General features: G+C 41.1%; 1 protein-coding gene across 3 annotated transcripts; it reads right to left on the bottom strand.

The window, feature by feature from the left end:
* Window positions 1-743: 743 nt before the first annotated feature.
* pex1 (peroxisomal biogenesis factor 1) lies at window positions 744-21424 on the bottom strand. 3 transcript variants are annotated; one of them, XM_034160104.1, is made up of 24 exons: window positions 21203-21424; window positions 15234-15380; window positions 15002-15085; window positions 14186-14300; window positions 13341-14011; window positions 13097-13216; window positions 12833-12956; window positions 12536-12642; window positions 12353-12438; window positions 12138-12270; window positions 10753-10849; window positions 10476-10646; window positions 10239-10393; window positions 9941-10127; window positions 9689-9855; window positions 7383-7517; window positions 7240-7304; window positions 6997-7139; window positions 6803-6906; window positions 6530-6706; window positions 5741-5980; window positions 4707-4901; window positions 4226-4356; window positions 744-1079 (listed from the first exon to the last, which is right to left on the bottom strand). In XM_034160104.1, the coding sequence occupies exons 1-24, from the start codon at window positions 21308-21310 to the stop codon at window positions 998-1000; spliced, it is 3744 nt and encodes a 1247-aa protein (XP_034015995.1). In that variant the 5' UTR covers window positions 21311-21424; the 3' UTR covers window positions 744-997. The 3 variants fall into 3 exon arrangements, with proteins under 3 accessions (XP_034015995.1, XP_034015997.1, XP_034015996.1); XM_034160106.1 differs by having other exon boundaries at window positions 4226-4350; XM_034160105.1 differs by having other exon boundaries at window positions 5741-5977.
* Window positions 21425-21454: the final 30 nt, after the last annotated feature.

Here is a 21454-nt window from a genome sequence, read left to right as displayed (position 1 = left end):
TTCATAATAAAAGATGGAGGAAGCAATCAGAGCGTCGCGGCTACACGAGCTGCTAACTGCTGCGTTCACTGCACCTCCATCATTTCAAAGCATCATCAATTATCGCCTTGTTTCTGCTTAAAACTGACGTTAGAATGATTTAAGAGGTTTTACCTTTATCATCTGATGGTTAATAATCCCATTAATCCATATGATTGCTTTCTGTGTAGACACTCTGTCTCAGACCAGCTGCTGTGGTCCCAAATGACACATGCGCAGTGGAGGCAGGGCAGACCTTTTTTTGGGGTGGGGGGGTGGCGATCAGTCTGCAACACCGGATCTGGATTCTGGATCAAGATTTTTTTATTAGGCTTTAAAGGATTATGTCAAAACTACTTCACAGATTCTCACCAAATTTGCAGCACACATAGATTTTAGGGTGTGGACGACTTCACTTAATTTTGGAGGTGATCCGGATCCGGATTGGCGGACGTCACTAATCTCTGTGCTTGTTTACATGCTGAGATGCAACATCAGCCATCTGAAATCCTTCACAACTCAGAAAGTACCGGGAGTCCTGACTGGCCAGTGGACTGAAAATGTGACCGAACAATCGCTGCTCCTGTTGCCTGCGCTGGTTTTAGGCAGAAGGTTGTCAATGCCATGGCAACAATCCAAAATTTAACTAAAATGAGAGATAACATGTTCCATGGCACAAATTTCAAGAGCTTTGCACAAAAAAGGCAAATGCAGAATGACACAAATAACTATTTAGATTTTTAATGTAACATAATTGTCTCCATCTATAAAATGTATGGCTGAATTACATTTTTAATTCTAACAAATAGAACCCACATTGTACATATATACAGTAACTGCAAGTAGGTCCACATTATAATCATAGAAAAGTCACAAATCATTCAAACTTCTTTTTCTTCACAGTAGTTAAAGTTTTCACTAATTATTAAAAAATTAGTGCCTATTAATAAACAATTTAAAAGGTGCAAAAATAAAGTGCTCAGGCTAAAGTTACACGTTGTCCTGGTTTATATGGGACTGACTTTGGTTTTCCCTCTTCAGAACCGGAAAAGACATCATACCTATAAAACAAATTAATATATTAAATCCAAAAAGTTACCTAGAAGACAAACAGAGTCTTAAATTAGGAAACGTATAGAAATTACAACAGCAAACAAATGTATGGAAAAATTACACAGTTAACACCCATTACACTGAACAGGGCGTGGTGGACAAGCGGTTAGTGCGCTTGTTTCCCGCATAGAAGGTTACTGGTTCAAGACTGCCTGTGCCTATTATTCATGTGCATGTGGAGCTGTGTTATGAAGGGCAGCCGGCATAAAACTTGTGCCAAATTAACATGCAGATCCATATCAGAACTACTGCGGTGACCCCAAGTGGTGGAAAAGGGAGAAGCTGGGAGAATTTTTTTTTTTTTTACTTCAAACCTTTTAGATGAGTTGGATCTGACGTGACATCAAAACAACATTAAACTGTCCAAAAAATATTGTAATTTTAAGAGGTTTTATTCCACAGATAAAGTATGAAGTTCTTTCTGCTTCCCCTTTTTGTGCTCGGAGTCAATACAGCAGATCACATACAGTGAGGAAAATAAGTATTTGAACACCCTGCGATTTTGCAAGTTCTCCCATTTAGAAATCATGGAGGGGTCTGAAATTTTCATCTTAGGTGCATGTCCACTGTGAGAGACATAATCTAAAAAAAAAAAAAAAATCCAGAAGTCACAATGTATGATTTTTTAATAATTTATTTGTATGTTACTGCTGCAAATAAGTATATGAACACCTGTGAAAATCAACATTAATATTTGCTACAGTAGCCTTTGTTTGCAATTACAGAGGTCAAACGTTTCCTGTAGTTTTTCACCAGGTTTGCACACACTGCAGCAGGGATTTCGGTCCATTCCTCCATACAGATCTTCTCCAAATCTTTCAGGTTTGGAGTTTCAGCTTCCTCCAAAGATTTTCTATGGAGTTCAGGTCTGGAGACTGGCCAGGCCACTCCAGGACCTTGAAATGCTTCTTACGGAGCCCCTCCTTAGTTGCTCTGGCTGTGTGTTTGGGGTCATTGTCATGCTGGAAGACCCAGCCATGACCCATCTTCAATGCTCTTACTGAGGGAAGGAGGTTGTTTGCCAAAATCTCGCAATACACGACCCCATCCATCCTCCCTTCAATACGGTGCAGTCGTCCTGTCCCCTTTGCAGAAGAGCATCCCAGAGTATGTTTCCACCCCCATGCCTCACGGTTGGGATGGTTTTCTTGGGGTTGTTCTCATCCTCTAAACATGGTAAGTGGAGTTGATTCCAAAAAGCTCTATTCTGGTCTCATCTGACCACATGACCTTCTCCCATGCCTCCTCTGGATCATCCAGATGGTCACTGGTGAACTTCAAACGGGCCTTGATCAGGTCCTCCTGTGTAGTTCTGAGCTTTCTCCGAATCATCCTTACCCAACAAAGTGAGATCTTGCATGGAATCCCAGACTGAGGGAGACTGACAGTCATCTTGTGTTTCTTCCACTTTCTAATAAATAATCATAACAGTTGTTGTCTTCTACCAAGCTGCTTGCCTGTTGTCCTGTAGTCCATCCCAGCCTTGTGCAGGTCTACAGTTCTGTCCCTGGTGTCCTTAGACAGCTCTTTGGTCTTGGCTATGGTGGACAGGTTGGAGTGTGATTGATTGAGTGTGTGAACAGGTGTCTTTTATACAGGTAACAAGTTCAAACAGGTGCAATTAATACAGGAAAAGAGTGCAGAATAAGAGGGCTTCTTAAAGACAAATTAACAGGTCTGTGAGAGACAGAATTCTTGCTGGTTGGTAGGTGTTCAAATACTTATTTGCAGCAGTAACATACAAATAAATTATTAAAAAAAAAATCATACATTGTGATTTCCGGATTTTTTTTTTTTTTTTTTAGATTATGTCTCTCACAGTGGACATGCACCTAAGATGAAAATTTCAGATCCCTCCATGATTTCTAAGTGGGAGAACTTGCAAAATCACAGGGTGTTCAAATACTTATTTTCCTCACTGTATGGATGTGAAAGCTGATTTGGCAGAAGTTCTATGGTGGATGTCCTTGCTGACGCAACTCCACATTACATGGAGTATGAGTATGAATATGGATGGTCCTGAACCAAGAACCTTCTGTGCACTAACCATTTGGCCACTGCGTTGCACTCACAGATAATGCAAGTATGCCCCTTGAAAGACAAATTAATTATTAATCCTTAAGACTATTCAGATAAAAGAAATGTGCAAAACATTCGAAATATGCAGAATATATAAAATAAGATCACACAAAACATATAATGGACACTGGGCCCTGTTTAAAAAAAACTGCATTTAAAGGAGATTCAAATTTGACACATCAGCTCATTTGCATGGGCAGCACAGTGGATTAGTGGTTAGTGCTGTTGCCTCACAGCAAGAAGGTCATGTGTTCGATTCCCAGCTGTGGTCTTTCTGTGTGGAGTTTGCATGTTCTCCCCATGTTTGTGGTCGTTATTACGTCACTGGCGGACGTAATAAATTAATTGGCGTTTATTTATTTGTCGGTCTGTCTTTTTGCAGGATTACGTTAAAACTACTGCACAGTGCACGGATTCTGATGAAACTTTCACCACTGACAGATATTAGGCCACAGAAGATTCCAACGAATTTTGGAGGTGATCTGGATCGGCGGATGTCAGAAATCTTTGATTGCTCTTGTTAGCTTTGTGTTCCCTTCACTTCACCTGGTTCACGTGTGTGGTATGTGGTATGTGTGTGTGTGTGTTTTCCCATCCAAGTGTTCTAACAGTAGTTAACACTGCAGTTATTCTGGCAGCGCGTAGCTAAAATGTCGGTGACATTCTTGTATCAACAAACACGCATGTAAAAACAACAGACAAGCTCAGCAAATATGACTGTGGCCATGTTGCTACAGTAATTACTGTACAGTGCGCTGCAGCACACAGCTGATGATGCACTGCCTTCAATCCTGGGAATTGCATTTACAAATCTGTATTGTGAATATTGTCTGGTTTCTAATATATTTTTTTTTTCATATTCCTTTGTTGCTGCTCCCTGATGACAGCTTTAGAACATATTTCAAGTGAACATCTATGTATTTGAGTTTCACATCCAGCTTCGCCAATTAAAACGCTTTCAAAATAAATACACGACTGTAAAGGCTGTAATTCTTTTGGTCGCAGTGATACTCACAGGTGTGTGTATCTGCTCCAGTCTGTTTTGCTGAGAGACGGTCTGGTCACAGAGAGTGCTGAGTTCAGATGGGCCTGACACAGCTGCAACCCCGACTGGTTGGAGGCTGAATGCACCCGGACACACTCGTTCTGTGCACAAGGTCAAAAAGGTAAACACTGTGTCCCACAGCTGTCAGAGTGAGACACACTGTGTGTGTAGAACACTGCTTAAGACATGTCCCTCAAAAGGAGCTGCAGCTTAACTGAGTCTCAGTAAGAGAATTACACCACGCCGTTGGATTAATAATTTGGTGTCTTTTCTAAGGAAGCATCTGGTGAGGTGAAAAATAACAGAGAGGAAAGCCCTTGGTCTTCTGCTGCAAAATCAGCATGAGATGGCTGGCCTGAAGAACTCATTTCTGAACATGGTCACGGCCTGGAGCACTTCATGACCACAGTACATACAGAACAGAAGCTAAAGACGAGCGTTTGTTACTCACGTTGGTTCTCCTGCAGTTACTTTTGATGTTGTTAATGTCCTGCAGGAGGCGCTCCAGCTGCAGGGGGCTGAGCTCCTCGTAGCCACTCTGAATGGATGACATGTACGCAGGAGGCAGGGAGCTGCTAGGGTCACGAACAGACGCACATGTGATGTCGTGGGTCATGGAGTTTGGGCCGGAAATGCAGCGGGAGTTCTGAAAAAGAGGAGCACACAAACATGCACATTTCTGTCATAATTATAATCACAGCTTATGCAGCTGAAGCTCATAAGAACTCATAGCTGGTTTGGAGCTGTCAAACACATTTACTGATGGGCGGTGGCTTAAATTATGTGAATGTTGCTGACATACTGGGTGAAAAAGAAAAAAAAAAAGCCTAATTTGTGACAGCAGTACGACGGCGTTTTAGGGCCACATTGAGTTTTTTTTTTTTAGACTTCGAGAATAAAGTCGTAATATTACAAGAATAAAGTCATAATATTCTGGGAATAAACTTGTAATATTATGAGAATAAACTTGTCATTTTATGAAAATAAAGACATAATTTTATGAGAGAAAAACTCTGCATCTCAAAACGAGATCTGTAGAGCACTTTTGTTAAGTTGTACTTCAGTACAGGTTTTACAAATATGGAAATACTTCATCCTTTGGCCCATCTGCACCACATTATCATTAGTATCAGAACTTTGAAAAGAATATGCAAGAAAATGTGCCTATTCCAGAGGAGGAATCACACGGACTTCGCCTGTAGTTCTGGCGATTAGTAGCTCCTAAAATTGCCTCTTTCATGGAGGAGGAGATGGCTAGAACTGGTGTCACGGGGTTCAATTCCTGGCGGGGATAACTATTTTGGCACAACGCTGGCAGTCTTCGCTTCTCGTATAAATACAACTTTATTTTCAACTATTATGAATTTTTTTCTCATAAAACTGCGACTTTATTCTCATAATATTTTGACTTTATTCTCCAAGTCTTAAAAAAAATAAATAAATACTCAATGTGGCCCTAAAACGCCGTCGTACAGCAGGACTCACCAGCCCGGATGAGTTTTCCAACTCAGACTCGTAGGAGCTTCCAAAGTAAAGTCTCCAGATGTTGCTGCTGTGGATTTCATCTCCTGCATGGAGCTCAGTGGGATCGAGAAGGACCATGGAGTGGTCCAGCCCCACAGCAGTCTCCGCCTCCCCCACAGACATGTCTGAGCCGCTGCTGTGGTTGGGGAAGATCATGGAGGACAGGCTCATGTCACTGTCCGAGCCAGAGGTCAGCTCCTGTTTGAGAGAAACAGAAAAAGGAAAGAAAAAAAAAATGTTGCGGTCATCTTTACATCATGTGGTTGTTTGGAGGGAAACCTATGCTTCAAAGGATTTTGTCACACACTAAACATTAGTCGGGTCCACATGTATTTGGACAGTAGCTGTTTTTATGCCTCTGTACACCACCACAAAATGAAAAAGTGAAAACGTGAAGTGTTGTGAATACATTTAGTTTAACTAAATACTTATGGCCCCTGAAAATGGAGGGTATGTGAAAAAAAATGACTAATTAATTAATGATGAATGTGATATTGTTGTTAAACCCCCTTGAATAAAGCTGAAAGTCGACACTACAAGCACTTCTTGTTTCATTTCAATTCCACCATGGCAGTATAAAGATGCATAATTACACAAATTGTGGACTTTGGACTTGACTGTATTAAAAAAAGCAGTCAGGTGCTTCAGTATGAATCAAACCACAAGAAAATGTAGATTTCAACTTGATTCTTCTTGGTAGCCAAAGATGAACCCTCTCAACACAATAAGCTGTAAAGTGAGCAGACCTACATGTGGAGTGTTGGCGCCCAGGGTGCCGTGCATGGCCTCCAGCTGGGCGTTGTAGAGCAAAGCCTTCAGGTCTGCTCCTGTGTACCACTCTGTCACTGCTGCCAGCTGTTCTAGGTCCACATCGGCAGCCAGCGGGACACCGGTGCTCAAAGCCTTCAAGATTTCCACACGAGCCTCCTGCACACATGGTGCATTAAATCATCACTCAACATCTCCATGCATATAACCAGCTGCTGTAGTCTCATTACACTGAGTGATTATACTTTAACGCACAAGGTCAGGAGGAGGGCAGTAAAGGGACTTGTCCAGTCTTCCAGGTCTCAGCAGCGCCGGGTCAATCAGATCTGGACGACTGGTGGCTGCAAGCATGTACACACCTACAAGATAACAAGATAAATTTTTATTTGTTAAAGTATGCCAAGAAAACATGCAATCAGTGTGTATCCTGCAGTATTCGACGACCTCACCCTGCAATCCTTCCACACCGTCCAGCTGAGTGAGAAGCTGGTTGACCACACGGTCAGTCACCCCCGTGCTGTCGTGGCCCCTCCTGGGGGCCAGAGAGTCAAACTCATCAAAGAACAGGATGCACGGTTTTGCAGCCTGTGCTCTGCAACATAAGGAAGGACACCGCGTCACACAAAATGCCATGAATGTTCATTCCGTTTTCTGTCTACGACTGTAATTGTGAGAGATTGTTGTTCACGGACCTCTGGAAGACATCGCGGACTCTCTGCTCACTGGCTCCGATGTATTTACTCAGAAGTTCGGGTCCCTGAGGGAGGTTTAACGTCACTGAAGATGAAAGTTTCTGTCATTAAAAACAGTCTGATGGTTAAAAGTCTCAGCCTACCTTGATGCTGATGAAGTTCATGCCACTCTCTCTGGCTATAGCTCTGGCCAGCAGAGTCTTCCCGGTGCCAGGAGCACCATACAGCAATATTCCCGAGCGATGACGAATAGGAAGTTTGGAGAACAGGACAGGATACTGCAACACAAGAATGTGATAATACAAGGCCTGATTGCCAGAATTTGTTCAGGGTCTTGGTGCTTCCTGTCTGACCATATGGTTGTGAGACTTAAACGCTAACCAGTGACCTCAGGTGATGATTGGATGACTGTCTCCCTGGAGTATCCAGTTTCAAAGTCTCGACATGGTTACTTGTGGAGACTCAGAGGAGGCGTTAGTTTGCAATGTGGTGAAAAGTCAGCTATATATGTGTGTGTGTGTGTGTGTGTGTGGTAAATGTGAGGCACTGCTGTGAAGTGCTTTGAGCATATGCATCAGATGGGAAAATGCTCAAGTGATGCAGTACATTTACACCACAACACACGTGGCGTGCTTCCCTGAGCACAAGCCAAAAAACAGAATTTTTAAGAAAAAGCTCAAACAGCAACTTAGGGGAAAAGAAAAACAAACAAAAACAATAAATAATAGCAGCAGGCATAATGAAGACTATATGAATAGGGGTCAAAAACCAGCTTTGCATTTGCTAACTGACATGGTGAATTGAAGACAAATGGTAAAACCCTTTGGCTGCTCCGTTGTTTGCACTCGGGGTCACCACAGCAAATCCGAGGTGGGATCTACAGGTTGAATTGGCACAAGTTTTACGGCAGATGCCCTTTCCGACGTAACTCCATATTACATAGAGAAATGTGGCAGGGGTGGGGTTTGAAGCGCGTACTAACCACTTGGCCACCAACCCCTGCACGGTGAATTGAAGACAAATACATTACAATAATTAAAATCAGGTGCATGTGAACAAAATAATTTCTCTCCACCTTTAAGGAAATATAAGACAAGATAAAAATAAGACAGTACAACAGTAAGAGTACAAACTTCAGAGGCATTTAAACGGAATGTTATACCGCTGACTTCAATCAAATAAAACCAAATTTAAACTTTTACCTTTAATGGTCAATTCAGAACCATTTTTATTATCAAATCAATTCAAATCAATTTTATTTATATAGCGCCAAATCACAACAACAGTTGCTCCAAGGCGCTTTATATTGCAAGGCAAAAGCCATACAATAATTACAGAAAAACCCGAACAGCCAAAACGACCCCCTATGACCAAGCACTTGGCGACAGTGGGAAGGAAAAACTCCCTTTTAACAGGAAGAAACCTCCAGCAGAACCAGGCTCAGGGAGACTGGTTGGGGCTGAAGGGAGAGAATCAGGAAAAAGACAAGCTGTGGAAGAGAGCAGAGATCACTCACTAATGATTAAATGCATAGTGGTGCATACAGAGCAAAAAGAGAAAGAAACACTCAGTGCATCATGGGAACCCCCCAGCAGTCTAAGTCTATAGCAGCATAACTAAGGGATGGTTCAGGGTCACCTGATACAGCCCTAACTATAAGCTTTAGCAAAAAGGAAAGTTTTAAGCTTAATCTTAAAAGTAGAGAGGGTGTCTGTCTCCCTGATCTGAATTGGGAGCTGGTTCCACAAGAAGAGGAGCCTGAAAGCTGAAGGCTCTGCCTCCCATTCTACTCTTAAAAACCCTAGGAACTACAAGTAAGCCTGCAGTCTGAGAGCGACGCACTCTATTGGGGTGATATGGTACTATGAGGTCCCTAAGATAAGATGGGACCTGATTATTCAAAACCTTATAAGTAAGAAGAAGAATTTTAAATTCTATTCTAGAATTAACAGGAAGCCAATGAAGAGAGGCCAATATGGGTGAAATATGCTCTCTCCTTCTAGTCCCCGTCAGTACTCTAGCTGCAGCATTTTGAATTAACTGAAGGCTTTTCAGGGAACTTTTAGGACAACCTGATAATAATGAATTACAATAGTCCAGCCTAGAGGAAATAAATGCATGAATTAGTTTTTCAGCATCACTCTGAGACAAGACCTTTCTAATATTAAAGATATTGCACAAATGTAAAAAACAGTCCTACATATTTGCTTAATATGCACATTGAAGGACATATCCTGATCAAAAATGACTTATTTTCTGAATTTATCCATCAACTATTGTCATTCTTAAACCTGTAAGGCTACAGACAGGTACAAGCAACCAGTTAACAAACAACAGTAATTAAGTTGCTCAAAATCAAAAATCATATTCAGCTCAAAAGCAGCTTAATCTTTTTTTTTTAATTTGTTGTTGGAAACAGAGAAAGTTACTCAGCTTCACGGATGCTGACCTTAGCAGGGAGTATTATGGTGTCCATCAGCTGCTGTCGCACCTCTTTCAGGCCTCCCACTCCCTCCAGTCCCACCCCGCTCGGAGTATGGAGTTCAACGCCCCACAGCGATGGAGGTATGAATCCCTTTAGAGCCTGAACAAAGTCCGCCCACGACAGACACAAACCTGGGAGGTACAGAGTAAATAAAAGTACTGTGAAAGTGGTGCGGCATACGACATTCAGCTTTAGTACAATACACACAAATGGTACCGTGATCACTGTGTCCTCTTTTTACAATGTTGGCATGGATGGCCCGCTCCAGCAGCAGTGCTAGGTCTTGCGGTGTGTAACCCTCCGTCTCTTTAGCAACAGCTCCGAGGTCTAATGTCTGTAAGGTCTCCTCAGACAGGATGGACTTCCTCTGGATCAGACATCGTAGGACCTCTGCTCGTTGGATCTAGGGTGGATGGGTAAGGGAAGACACAGTCTGGCTTGAATCTTTTTAAAGAACTTCAAAGGCCAGTCTGAGAGGTAACACCTGGTTTGACAGTTCTGGTGAGACAGTGACCTTGTCAGGAGGCTGGATGTGTACAAATTGCTGAAAGAAGTGCAACCCCTGGACCTTGGTCAGAGAGGGATGGAGTGAGTGCTCACTCTGACTGGTGATAACTAAACACACCAGGCTGGAGTGAAGAACCGTCTCATCCACCACATCTGTCAGACCTACAGCAGGAGACAACACACCTTAGTATCAAGTATCTGGGAGCACACGTGACACACAAAATGTGAATAACTGAACATTTACTCTGTGCAATGTGCTGCTGCAGCACAGCCTCGGGGCCGCGCTCGTGCTCTGGTGAAGTCGGAGCCCCTGATATTTGATCAAGGTCATCAAATAAAACAACCGAGGGCTGCTTCCACTCCGCCTGCTCAAAAATATCCTGCAGCATGTGTCTCACAGTTTCAGCTCTTTTGCCTAAACACACAAATACATTTCTTGTGAATTAAAATAAATAAATAAAATTCAAGTTCTGCACCTTTACCCCTATTTCATCTGGTGTGTGTGTGCGCTTGTTTATGACCTTGTAGCATTTTACAGTCCACCACATCCACATGAGCATCCAGAGATTCTCTCGCTTTCCTGCAGAGAGCTTGAGCTAAAGTGCTCTTTCCGCTGCCCTGTGAGGGGACGTAATAAACAATATTTTAATGTGTATTAAAAACATCAACAGCTCAGATGAATAAGTGCTGGTACAAGATATTCATAAACCAAATCCACTGTCAATTTCACTGAACCCACCTGGCCCGAAAACAAGACTGAAAATGCCACGTCTGAGATAAAGCAACTGCACTTCCTAAACCTTTTCCGGCAGAGACATTAGCTGGAGCTTATTGGAGGTGTCACAAAACTGTTACAGTAATACAGTAGCAGAAGTTTAACCATAATGTCAAATGAAATAAGAAATATAGCTACATATAAAAGCTTTACTCATGCAAGAGCAACATTCAGCAACACCTGAAGGAGCTCCAGGTATTTAACTCAAACAAATGGAGATATTGTGTTAGAGGTGGCAATATGACCTAATATTAGGATCATGGTATTTTGCACTTTTTGGAGGTAATGATATTATATCTTGGCACTACCAGTTTTACACTACATGACCCTTTAAATGATTATCTTTTTTGAGCAATAATTTACTACTTCTTAATTGTTAAACAAGTATACGCAAAGTGAAAACATCCACTGTTTCACAGTTTAACAATATTTCCAAGACTATTAAGTGATGCCTTCATGTGAAATTGACTTTACAGCCAACTCCATGCAGAAGAAAAGGATTTAATGTTTTGCTGACTCCCGTAGAGCTCAGCAAAATGGGAAAAAAAGAAAGAAAAAAATCCAGATCTGTGATCATTACCACCTCAGCGCTCCTGTACTGATCAGAGCTGCAGAAATGCCAAAATGATTATTGATTTCCACATTAATGGATATTTGGCTGTATTTTTTACTATTTCATTTGTGCTATTTTCCCTTGACGTCATTAAAAAAAAAAAAAAATTCTGGTGGGGATTCTCATTAGCCTGATGTGTTACAGTGTTGACGGTACTGACACCGCTATACCGTCCAACCATAGACTGTATTTTCTCAATGTGCTTTTGTGTAGACAAAATACTAAGTTTTCTACAGATGCTGTGACGCTGGTGACATTTTGGATTTTTAAAGCAATCCATCTGTTCTTTGCTATGAATCTGACCCACATTTATTCTCCACCTTATAGACTTCATGACAACAAACCCCCAAAAATGCTTTTTACAGGCAGCACATGCCAAAACATGGAGAAAGGAGCACACGTCCAATATACAAGCCAAGTTAAAAGCACAGTCAGTGCCCCCCCCCCCCCCCCCCACCGACCTGTGTGCAAGGCAGGTTTTATGTTTGTATTAAAGACACTAGCATGCAAACTGCTACCTTAGCACCGGTGATGAGTAAAGCTCCACCTTGGAGTCCCTGACCAGTGGAACCCAGTTCTTGTGAGAGGGGACTACCCAGAAGGCTGTGGGAGATGAACTCATATCCACTCATACCAAGTTGTTCAATTCCTCTATTCCAAATAAAGAAGCAAGTCAAACAATGCACAGCATTCTTCAAGCTACACACAACAACCACGACTACTGTGGACGTACCCAAGAATGCTGATACAGGGAAGCTCTGGATCAGATACTTCAGCAGCAGGTTTAACATCTGGTGTATTTAAAGCCTCTCTGTCAACCTGAATGTGACAGACAGCCGTGAGATTTTTCATGTATCTTAAATATGTGTTTTTAATGGAAAAAAGTATTGGAATATTAATGAGCAAATAACAATACATGTATGTGTTCCTTCTTGATAACAGATGGTGCAAGTAGAAACAGCTGGTCAGGAGGATCATTCTCTGGCTCTGGTTTCAGGATGGTTAGAGCAAACTCTAACTTTACTGTAAATTAAAGAGAGAGAGACAGATGAGAAAACTGATGTATTATTCTGTTCATACAGTAATTTGCAATTTAAAAGACTCTTCAATTCTTAAACATTCGTGGAACATTTATATAAAAGTAGATTTTGCAGACTTGTGCTTATGGTTCTTGTATAATTTTGCCAATACGCTTGGAATAACAATAAATCACCATCGGTCTCATGTAGGAGGATGACGCCAGATCGTGCGGTCAAACAGGCTAAAGGTTCGTGACTCTGAGCATGCAGCCAGCTGAGGAAAGCTGTGTGGATGTCTTCACCATCGTCCTCGTCAGGCTGAAGACATACCATCAACAATCACACAGGGGAAAAAAGGGGAAGATGTCTCATATACAGCTCTGACAATTAAATACTTGAACTAAGAAGAGTACTGTTATCCTTTTGCTGTGATGATACATCGGAAATCCAGCACTCACCAGTGGTTTTAGAGGTTGTAAGTGAATTATGGAAGCTAATTTAACAGCTGAACTGACGGGCTTTAACCTTACTGCTGAATGTGGGATGATGTGCAACCTGTTTGCTAGGAGCTGTGGGATCTAAATAAATAAATGGAAACAAATCAGTAACACTGTAAAAAATATGACAGGGAAGACTGTAAAAGGCCAGAAATCATTGAATACTACAGTGAATAAATGTATGTGCAAGTAAAACAGTACTCACCCATATTCTTCCACTGTGGATCGTTCCCTTTCTAGGTCTCTGCCACGTGTCTACAAGTTTCTCAGCGTCATGGCACACTACCTTAACCACCGTGGTCTCCTCTTCCTTGATTTCCCCTCCTTCAGCAACCTGAGTGGCAGCAGCACTCTTTTTCTCCACGGCCTGCTTCACTCTGTCCTTTGATTCTTTCGGAGAAGGAACTTTGGAGATTAAGCCGTAAGTCACTGAAGGCTGACTTCTCGGAGGTCCAACAGCCGATGTGTGACTCCATGGAAATAAATGAATAACTCCATTTGCAACATGGCTTATGGTGCAAAGTGAGTCGCAAGGTGTGCCACACACTCTGTACACAGCGTCGGTGAAAAGCGCAGGGATATCAGGTACAGGAGGCTGCTCTGGAACTGGCTCATGGGTCCTCCTCAGGATGGAGCCCAGCAGGCTCTTCAGATCTGCTATGCCTCCCAACTTGTGGCTTAGAGTGATAGAGGAGCTCTTTTTTAATGACGGTGTCAGGGAAGTGGAGAGAGCTGACTGACTGTGAAGATACTGGTCCTGACTAGCTGTCAGTGGAGAACAGCTAAGGCCGCCAATTCCAGTGTGGCTCTTAGGTGAAACTAACAGTTCTGTGGATGGCTCCAGTCGACCATAGGACACAGGCGGCAAGAGTGATACTAAAAGAATTAATCATTCCGTGTTCATGAACACTGTTTAGCAGCAGCAGCAAATCATACAACTCAAACAAGGTGCTAAGAAGTATGAGTAGAACCAGTGGAAAATATGCAGTATATAAGAGTTATTAGGGTAAAATGGAATAACAGTACACTGAGTTATTGATTTGGCCTCACTTATTCTGATGTAGATGGATGTGTTGTGGTCCACCCACACAGGAAACACAGCATCCTGGAACACCACTCTGATCTGATCCAAGAGCTGCAACTCCAGTTCTGTACTGTGGAGCTCCTGGAGGTGTCAGTTACAGGAAACAAGCACTAAAGAATTGCTTGGTAATGTGGATTTGGGACATAATAAAGGTCCCCCGATCAGCAAATTTTAATGATCCTGGAATTGAAAAAAGATTTCCAAGAAATATTGACAAACATTGCAGCTGCAGAACTGTGCACACATGCAAGATTTTTTTTTTTTATATACTTTCAAAAATAAATAAAGACTAGAGAAACACTTATAAACATCAAGATTTTTTGGGGGAAATGTGTGAAATACGTAGCTAATAAAAATAAAATAAAATTAAAAACTAAATTAAACATGGAACCAAATTTCACTTCCAAATGTGAACTATTTCTTTTAAGTAAACCATCCTGCAGTTTTATCCAAAAATCAATTTGTTTTGTACAGTTAACTGATTTATCAATCACAGCAACTATGTGTAATTATGAACTGGGCTTCACACCTTCACAGTATGTATGTTTTTCATTATTTAATTTTGTTAATGAAATGGCAGGGGAGTCAATAACATTTTAGCATTCAAGGAAATGTTTGTAAATGTCAAATCTGGTTTTCTACTGACTCACCCATTAAAGGAGAACACCACAGGCCACATATATGTATAAAACATGGAAAGCACCAAAAAACTTTGCAGACAGAATATTTATACCACTATGGTACGATGATGAATGTTAATGTATGTTACTGTGTTCACCCACCAAGATCTCCCAGTCATCAGCAGACAGAGGCTCCACAAACACTTGATGAATTGAAGAGACTTGGCTACATGGCCTCAAGAAGCCCTGAAGAAAACCACATAACCGCTCACTCAAGACTGACAATAAAAAAAGACTAATCATTTGTACAACATAAAGGTGAGAGAAGGCAACATTCAGAAATATTCATGTGGCAGACAGAGCACACAACAAATGACTCCATGTCAACTCGTACCTGCTCGCCATCTTTCACCCCCAGAGTATTTCCAAGATGTCGAGAGAGCTCTACTTTATGTCCATCAGCACTTGACATTGTTCCATTGTGAGTCCAGCTGAGGAAAACTGGACACCCGCGGTCCCAGGAAAGCTCCACTGCCTGGTTCTGACAGACACACACACACATTTATACAAGTAATTTATGCATTTAAACAAAATCTGATACTAATCTCATTTTCCTCTGAAAGAAAGCCATTATTTATTTTATCTGATATAAAAATTGGTAAACAACAATAATTCTTTTGTCTTATATCTTTAAAAAAAAGATACAGTACCAAGGAGAAGGAGTTAAAGAAAACACAGCATTGCACCTGTAGTGCTGTGTAAATTATATTGACATGCAATTTTGCTCTATTTCAAATGTGGTGCTTTACTGCCATCAAGTGAAAATATCAAGGAACTACAAATAAAAATATTCAGCCAAAATGTATAATAATAACTATCATATATTACCACCCATAATTTCGAAAGAGTACTATTGCACAAAGAATGTTTACCCAAGAAAATCTTCTGTGTCATTAAGGGCTAACGGGTTGTGTTTTGATATGACTTCATGGGCTGTAACAGAAGGGCCTTACGACACGTGTCTCTCCACCTTCACAGCACCCTAGTTCAAAGTTTGCATTGCTGGATATGGTGAGGAACTTGGCTGCAATCAGGAAACAAAACTGGATCACCGTCATCACAGTCCATCGTGCACTGTTAGGTCACCACTTCCCTGCTATCTTACAGGGTCATATTATGGAAAATCAGTTTTCAAGCTAATCTAAAAGATTCACGTATACTCAAAAATACACTATTTTTCATGCATTGAAGTAAAACAGCAAAATGTATGGACCACACAAAAGTCTTATTTCTTTCAAATTTTGTTCACAAATTTATTAATGTTAGTGAGCACTTCACCTCTGCCTAGATAACCCATCCATCTGGCAGGCATGTCATTTCAAAATGCTGATTATAGCATGCGTGCCTTGGACTGGTCATAAGAAAAACACTCAACAAAATGTGCAGTTATGATAGATGCCACAAGTTTTAAGGGAGTGTGTAATTGGCATGCTGACTGCAGTAATACCCACCAGAGCTGTTGCCTGTGAACTGAATGTTCATTTCACTACTACAAGCTGTTTCCATTTCCAACCAGTGTTACGACTGCAGATCACACATAACTACAGCAGCTTAGGACTGACACATCTGTCTTCATCACCTAAAAATAGCTTTTTTCAAGATTCATTCATTTATTCATTTTCAGCCGCTTATCTGGGTCCGTGTCACGGTGGCAGCAGAGCAAGCAGTTCATCCCACACTTCCCTATCCTCAACCAAGTCCTGTAACTCTTCCCGGGGGGATCCCATGGTGTTCCCACACCAGCTGGGAAGCATCCAGCGTGCCCTGGGTCTTCCCTGGGGCCTCCTCCCGAGAAGACGTGCCTGGAAGACCCAGGGAGACAACAAGAGAGCATCCTCACCAGGTCCCCAAACACCTCGACTGGCTCCTTTCAATGCGAAGAAGCAGCGGCTCTACTCAGAGTCCCTCCTGGATCATTGAGCTTCTCACCTTGTACAGGAGTGAGAATCCACCCAGATACCCGACAGAGGAATCTCATTTCTACTGCTTGTATCTGCAGTGTTATTCTTTTGGTCATTATCCAAAGCTGATGATCATAGGTGAGGACAGGTGTGTAAGGGTGATTCTTTAACTACGGGCACTATTGGCCTTGTAAATGTAATTTCCACCACACCATTGCCTTACAATATAAAGAGCCTTGGGGCAACTGTTTGTTGTGATTTGGCGCTATATACACACCCCGAGTCACACTAACTGCCAGAATGCTCGTAGCACGGGCCGAGGCGGAGGATTAGCAGCAATCTTCCATTCCAGCTTATTAATTAATCAAAAACCCAGACAGAGCTTTAATTCATTTGAAAGCTTGACTCTTAGTCTTGTCCATCCAAATTGGAAGTCCCAAAAACCAGTTTTATTTGTTATTATCTATCATCCACCTGGTCGTTACTGTGAGTTTCTCTGTGAATTTTCAGACCTTTTGTCTGACTTAGTGCTTAGCTCAAATAAGATCATTATAGTGGGCGATTTTAACATCCACACAGATGCTGAGAATGACAGCCTCAACACTGCATTTAATCTATTATTAGACTCAACTGGCTTTGCTCAAAATGTAAATGAGTCCACCCACCACTTTAATCATATCTTAGATCTTGTTCTGACTTATGGTATGGAAATTGAAGACTTAACAGTATTCCCTGAAAACTCCCTTCTGTCTGATCATTTCTTAATAACATTTACATTTACTCTGATGGACTACTCAGCAGTGGGGAATAAGTTTCATTACACTAGAAGTCTTTCAGAAAGCGCTGTAACTAGGTTTAAGGATATGATTCCTTCTTTATGTTCTCTAATGCCATATACCAACACAGTGCAGAGTAGCTACCTAAACTCTGTACGTGAGATAGAGCATCTCGTCAGTAGTTTTACATCCTCATTGAAGACAACTTTGGATGCTGTAGCTCCTCTGAAAAAGAGAGCTTTAAATCAGAAGTGCCTGACTCCGTGGTATAACTCACAAACTCGCAGCTTAAAGCAGATAACCCGTAAGTTGGAGAGGAAATGGCGTCTCACTGATTTAGAAGATCTTCACTTAGCCTGGAAAAAGAGTCTGTTGCTCTATAAAAAAAAGCCCTCCGTAAAGCTAGGACATCTTACTACTCATCACTAATTGAAGAAAATAAGAACAACCCCAGGTTTCTTTTCAGCACTGTAGCCAGGCTGACAAAGAGTCAGAGCTCTATTGAGCCGAGTATTCCTTTAACTTTAACTAGTAATGACTTCATGACTTTCTTTGCTAATAAAATTTTAACTATTAGAGAAAAAATTACTCATAACCATCCCAAAGAAGCATCGTTATCTTTGGCTGCTTTCAGTGATGCCGGTATTTGGTTAGACTCTTTCTCTCCGATTGTTCTGAGTTATTTTCATTAGTTACTTCCTCCAAACCATCAACATGTCTATTACCCCATTCCTACCAGGCTGCTCAAGGAAGCCCTACCATTATTTAATGCTTCGATCTTAAATATGATCAATCTATCTTTATTAGTTGGCTATGTACCACAGGCTTTTAAGGTGGCAGTAATTAAACCATTACTTAAAAAGCCATCACTTGACCCAGCTATCTTAGCTAATTATAGGCCAATCTCCAACCTTCCTTTTCTCTCAAAAATTCTTGAAAGGGTAGTTGTAAAACAGCTAACTGATCATCTGCAGAGGAATGGTCTATTTGAAGAGTTTCAGTCAAGTTTTAGAATTCATCATAGTACAGAAACAGCATTAGTGAAGGTTACAAATGATCTTCTTATGGCCTCAGACAGTGGACTCATCTCTGTGCTTGTTCTGTTAGACCTCAGTGCTGCTTTTGATACTGTTGACCATAAAATTTTATTACAGAGATTAGAGCATGCCATAGGTATTAAAGGCACTGCGCTGCGGTGGTTTGAATCATATTTATCTAATAGATTAAAATTTGTTCATGTAAATGGGAATCTTCTTCACAGACTAAGGTTAATTATGGAGTTCCACAAGGTTCTGTGGTAGGACCAATTTTATTCACTTTATACATGCTTCCCTTGGGCAGTATTATTAGACGGCATTGCTTAAATTTTCATTGTTACGCAGATGATACCCAGCTTTATCTATCCATGAAGCCAGAGGACACACACCAATTAGCTAAACTGCAGGATTGTCTTACAGACATAAAGACATGGATGACCTCTAATTTCCTGCTTTTAAACTCAGATACAACTGAAGTTATTGTACTTGGCCCCACAAATCTTAGAAACATGGTGTCTAACCAGATCCTTACTCTGGATGGCATTACCCTGACCTCTAGTAATACTGTGAGAAATCTTGGAGTCATTTTTGATCAGGATATGTCATTCAATGTGCATATTAAACAAATATGTAGGACTGCTTTTTTGCATTTACGCAATATCTCTAAAATTAGAAAGGTCTTGTCTCAGAGTGATGCTGAAAAACTAATTCATGCATTTATTTCCTCTAGGCTGGACTATTGTAATTCATTATTATCAGGTTGTCCTAAAAGTTCCCTGAAAAGCCTTCAGTTAATTCAAAATGCTGCAGCTAGAGTACTAACGGGGACTAGAAGGAGAGAGCATATCTCACCCATATTGGCCTCTCTTCATTGGCTTCCTGTTAATTCTAGAATAGAATTTAAAATTCTTCTTCTTACTTATAAGGTTTTGAATAATCAGGTCCCATCTTATCTTAGGGACCTCATAGTACCACCCCAATAGAGCGCTTCGCTCTCAGACTGCAGGCTTACTTGTAGTTCCTAGGGTTTGTAAGAGTAGAATGGGAGGCAGAGCCTTCAGCTTTCAGGCTCCTCTCCTGTGGAACCAGCTCCCAATTCAGATCAGGGAGACAGACACCCTCTCTACTTTTAAGATTAGGCTTAAAACTTTCCTTTTTGCTAAAGCTTATAGTTAGGGCTGGATCAGGTGACCCTGAACCATCCCTTAGTTATGCTGCTATAGACTTAGACTGCTGGGGGGTTCCCATGATGAGCACTGAGTGTTTCTTTCTCTTTTTGCTCTGTATGCACCACTCTGCATTTAATCATTAGTGATTGATCTCTGCTCCCCTCCACAGCATGTCTTTTTCCTGGTTCTCTCCCTCAGCCCCAACCAGTCCCAGCAGAAGACTGCCCCTCCCTGAGCCTGGTTCTGCTGGAGGTTTCTTCCTGTTAAAAGGGAGTTTTTCCTTCCCTCTGTCGCCAAGTGCTTGCTCACAGGGGGTCGTTTTGACCGTTGGGGTTTTTACGTAATTATTGTATGGCCTTGCCTTACAATATAAAGCGCCTTGGGGCAACTGTTTGTTGTGATTTGGCGCTATATAAATAAAATTGATTGATATATACATGTGCTCTGATGTCACTGTTTATCTCCATAGAAACTACCCAAGCAATCTTTCATACAAACTGCTTAGGGACATTACAGTGTTGTGGTGGAAATTATGGCAATAGTGTGGGACAACTACATTTTGTTTAAAAAAAAAAATCACAACAGTTGTATGACATTGAATACCCCAATTATGTTTTGATTATTTTACTGATATTTTATTCAGAGATATTTTAAAACATTAGAAAAAACGTTTCTTTACCATTCATTTTTATCACTGAAGATCAAAAGTCTGGGTGTGGGACAAGCACAAAACGGCAATATTTGCATATAATGATGCTGAAAAAAGGTGAAAAAGTCATCATAGACTACTAGAACAAATTTCTTAACACACTTTCATTGTAAAGATAACTATAAAAGTGTGAAATGTCCCCTTTTTTCATACAATATGATCAAAGGACATAATAAGTGCCCGTAGTCTAAGAATCACCTGTAAATCAACCGGTAAATTGAGCGCCTTGCCTTTTGGCTCAGCTCTTTCTTTACCACAATGGACCACTCCAATTTATCCCCACTCGTGAACAAGACCCAGAGATACTTAAATTCCTCCACATTGGGCAGAAACTCTCCCGTGAACGTTTTCCGACAGAGAACCATCATGGTCTGAGATTTGGAGGTGCTGATTCTCATCCCAGCCGCTTCACACTCGGATTTACCCGACTGTATTTGTCTAATCCCTAACGTAAAGAAATTTTCCACCCTCGTGTTGACACATATTGTAATTACTTTACTGGAAACCTGGTGACTGTAACAGGTTACAAATGTTATGGAGCCTGAAATGGCCCGTTTGCCCTTTAACGAACACCAGAAATATATTTTTTTTTTCTACCTTAAAAGACAATAACTTTAATTCCGCTTAAGAAAACAGAAACCACAGCACTAAAATATTAAAATGTGTTATTCACGTTTGTTTCAATCCATTAGCAGTAGCTAGCTAACTTACCTCATTCAGGGAAAGATGCTTTATCAACTTCAATGGAAGGTGAAGAAAGCAGTTTTTTGCGTTGTTAAAAACAACGGTTACAGGTTGAATCCCCTGACTGTTAAACATAACTGTCAGAGATCATAACAGGCAGTGTAAATCTAATGTTTATTTTTGCTACCGCTAACTGTGCAGTAAACTCAATCGATGTACTCTACCATCTACAAAACCAGACGAAAATAATTCATGTCAGAGCAAAGTTTTCAAAATAAA

The sequence above is a fragment of the Thalassophryne amazonica genome, chromosome 20, assembly GCF_902500255.1.
Source record: "Thalassophryne amazonica chromosome 20, fThaAma1.1, whole genome shotgun sequence".
NCBI lineage: Eukaryota > Metazoa > Chordata > Actinopteri > Batrachoidiformes > Batrachoididae > Thalassophryne > Thalassophryne amazonica.
The sequence above is the reverse complement of the archived record's forward strand: the minus strand, read 5'-3'. Positions and strand labels throughout refer to the sequence as shown.

Coding starts and splice junctions, on each gene's coding strand:
- pex1 (XM_034160104.1), bottom strand. CDS start 21,310: ATGTTTAACAGTCAGGGGATTCAACCTGTAACCGTTGTTTTTAACAAC. Junction 13,217..13,340: donor TCCACAGTGGAAGAATATGG/GTGAGTACTGTT, acceptor TTATTTATTTAG/ATCCCACAGCTCCTAGCAAA. Junction 4,902..5,740: donor TGGAAAACTCATCCGGGCTG/GTGAGTCCTGCT, acceptor CCTCTTTTTCAG/AACTCCCGCTGCATTTCCGG.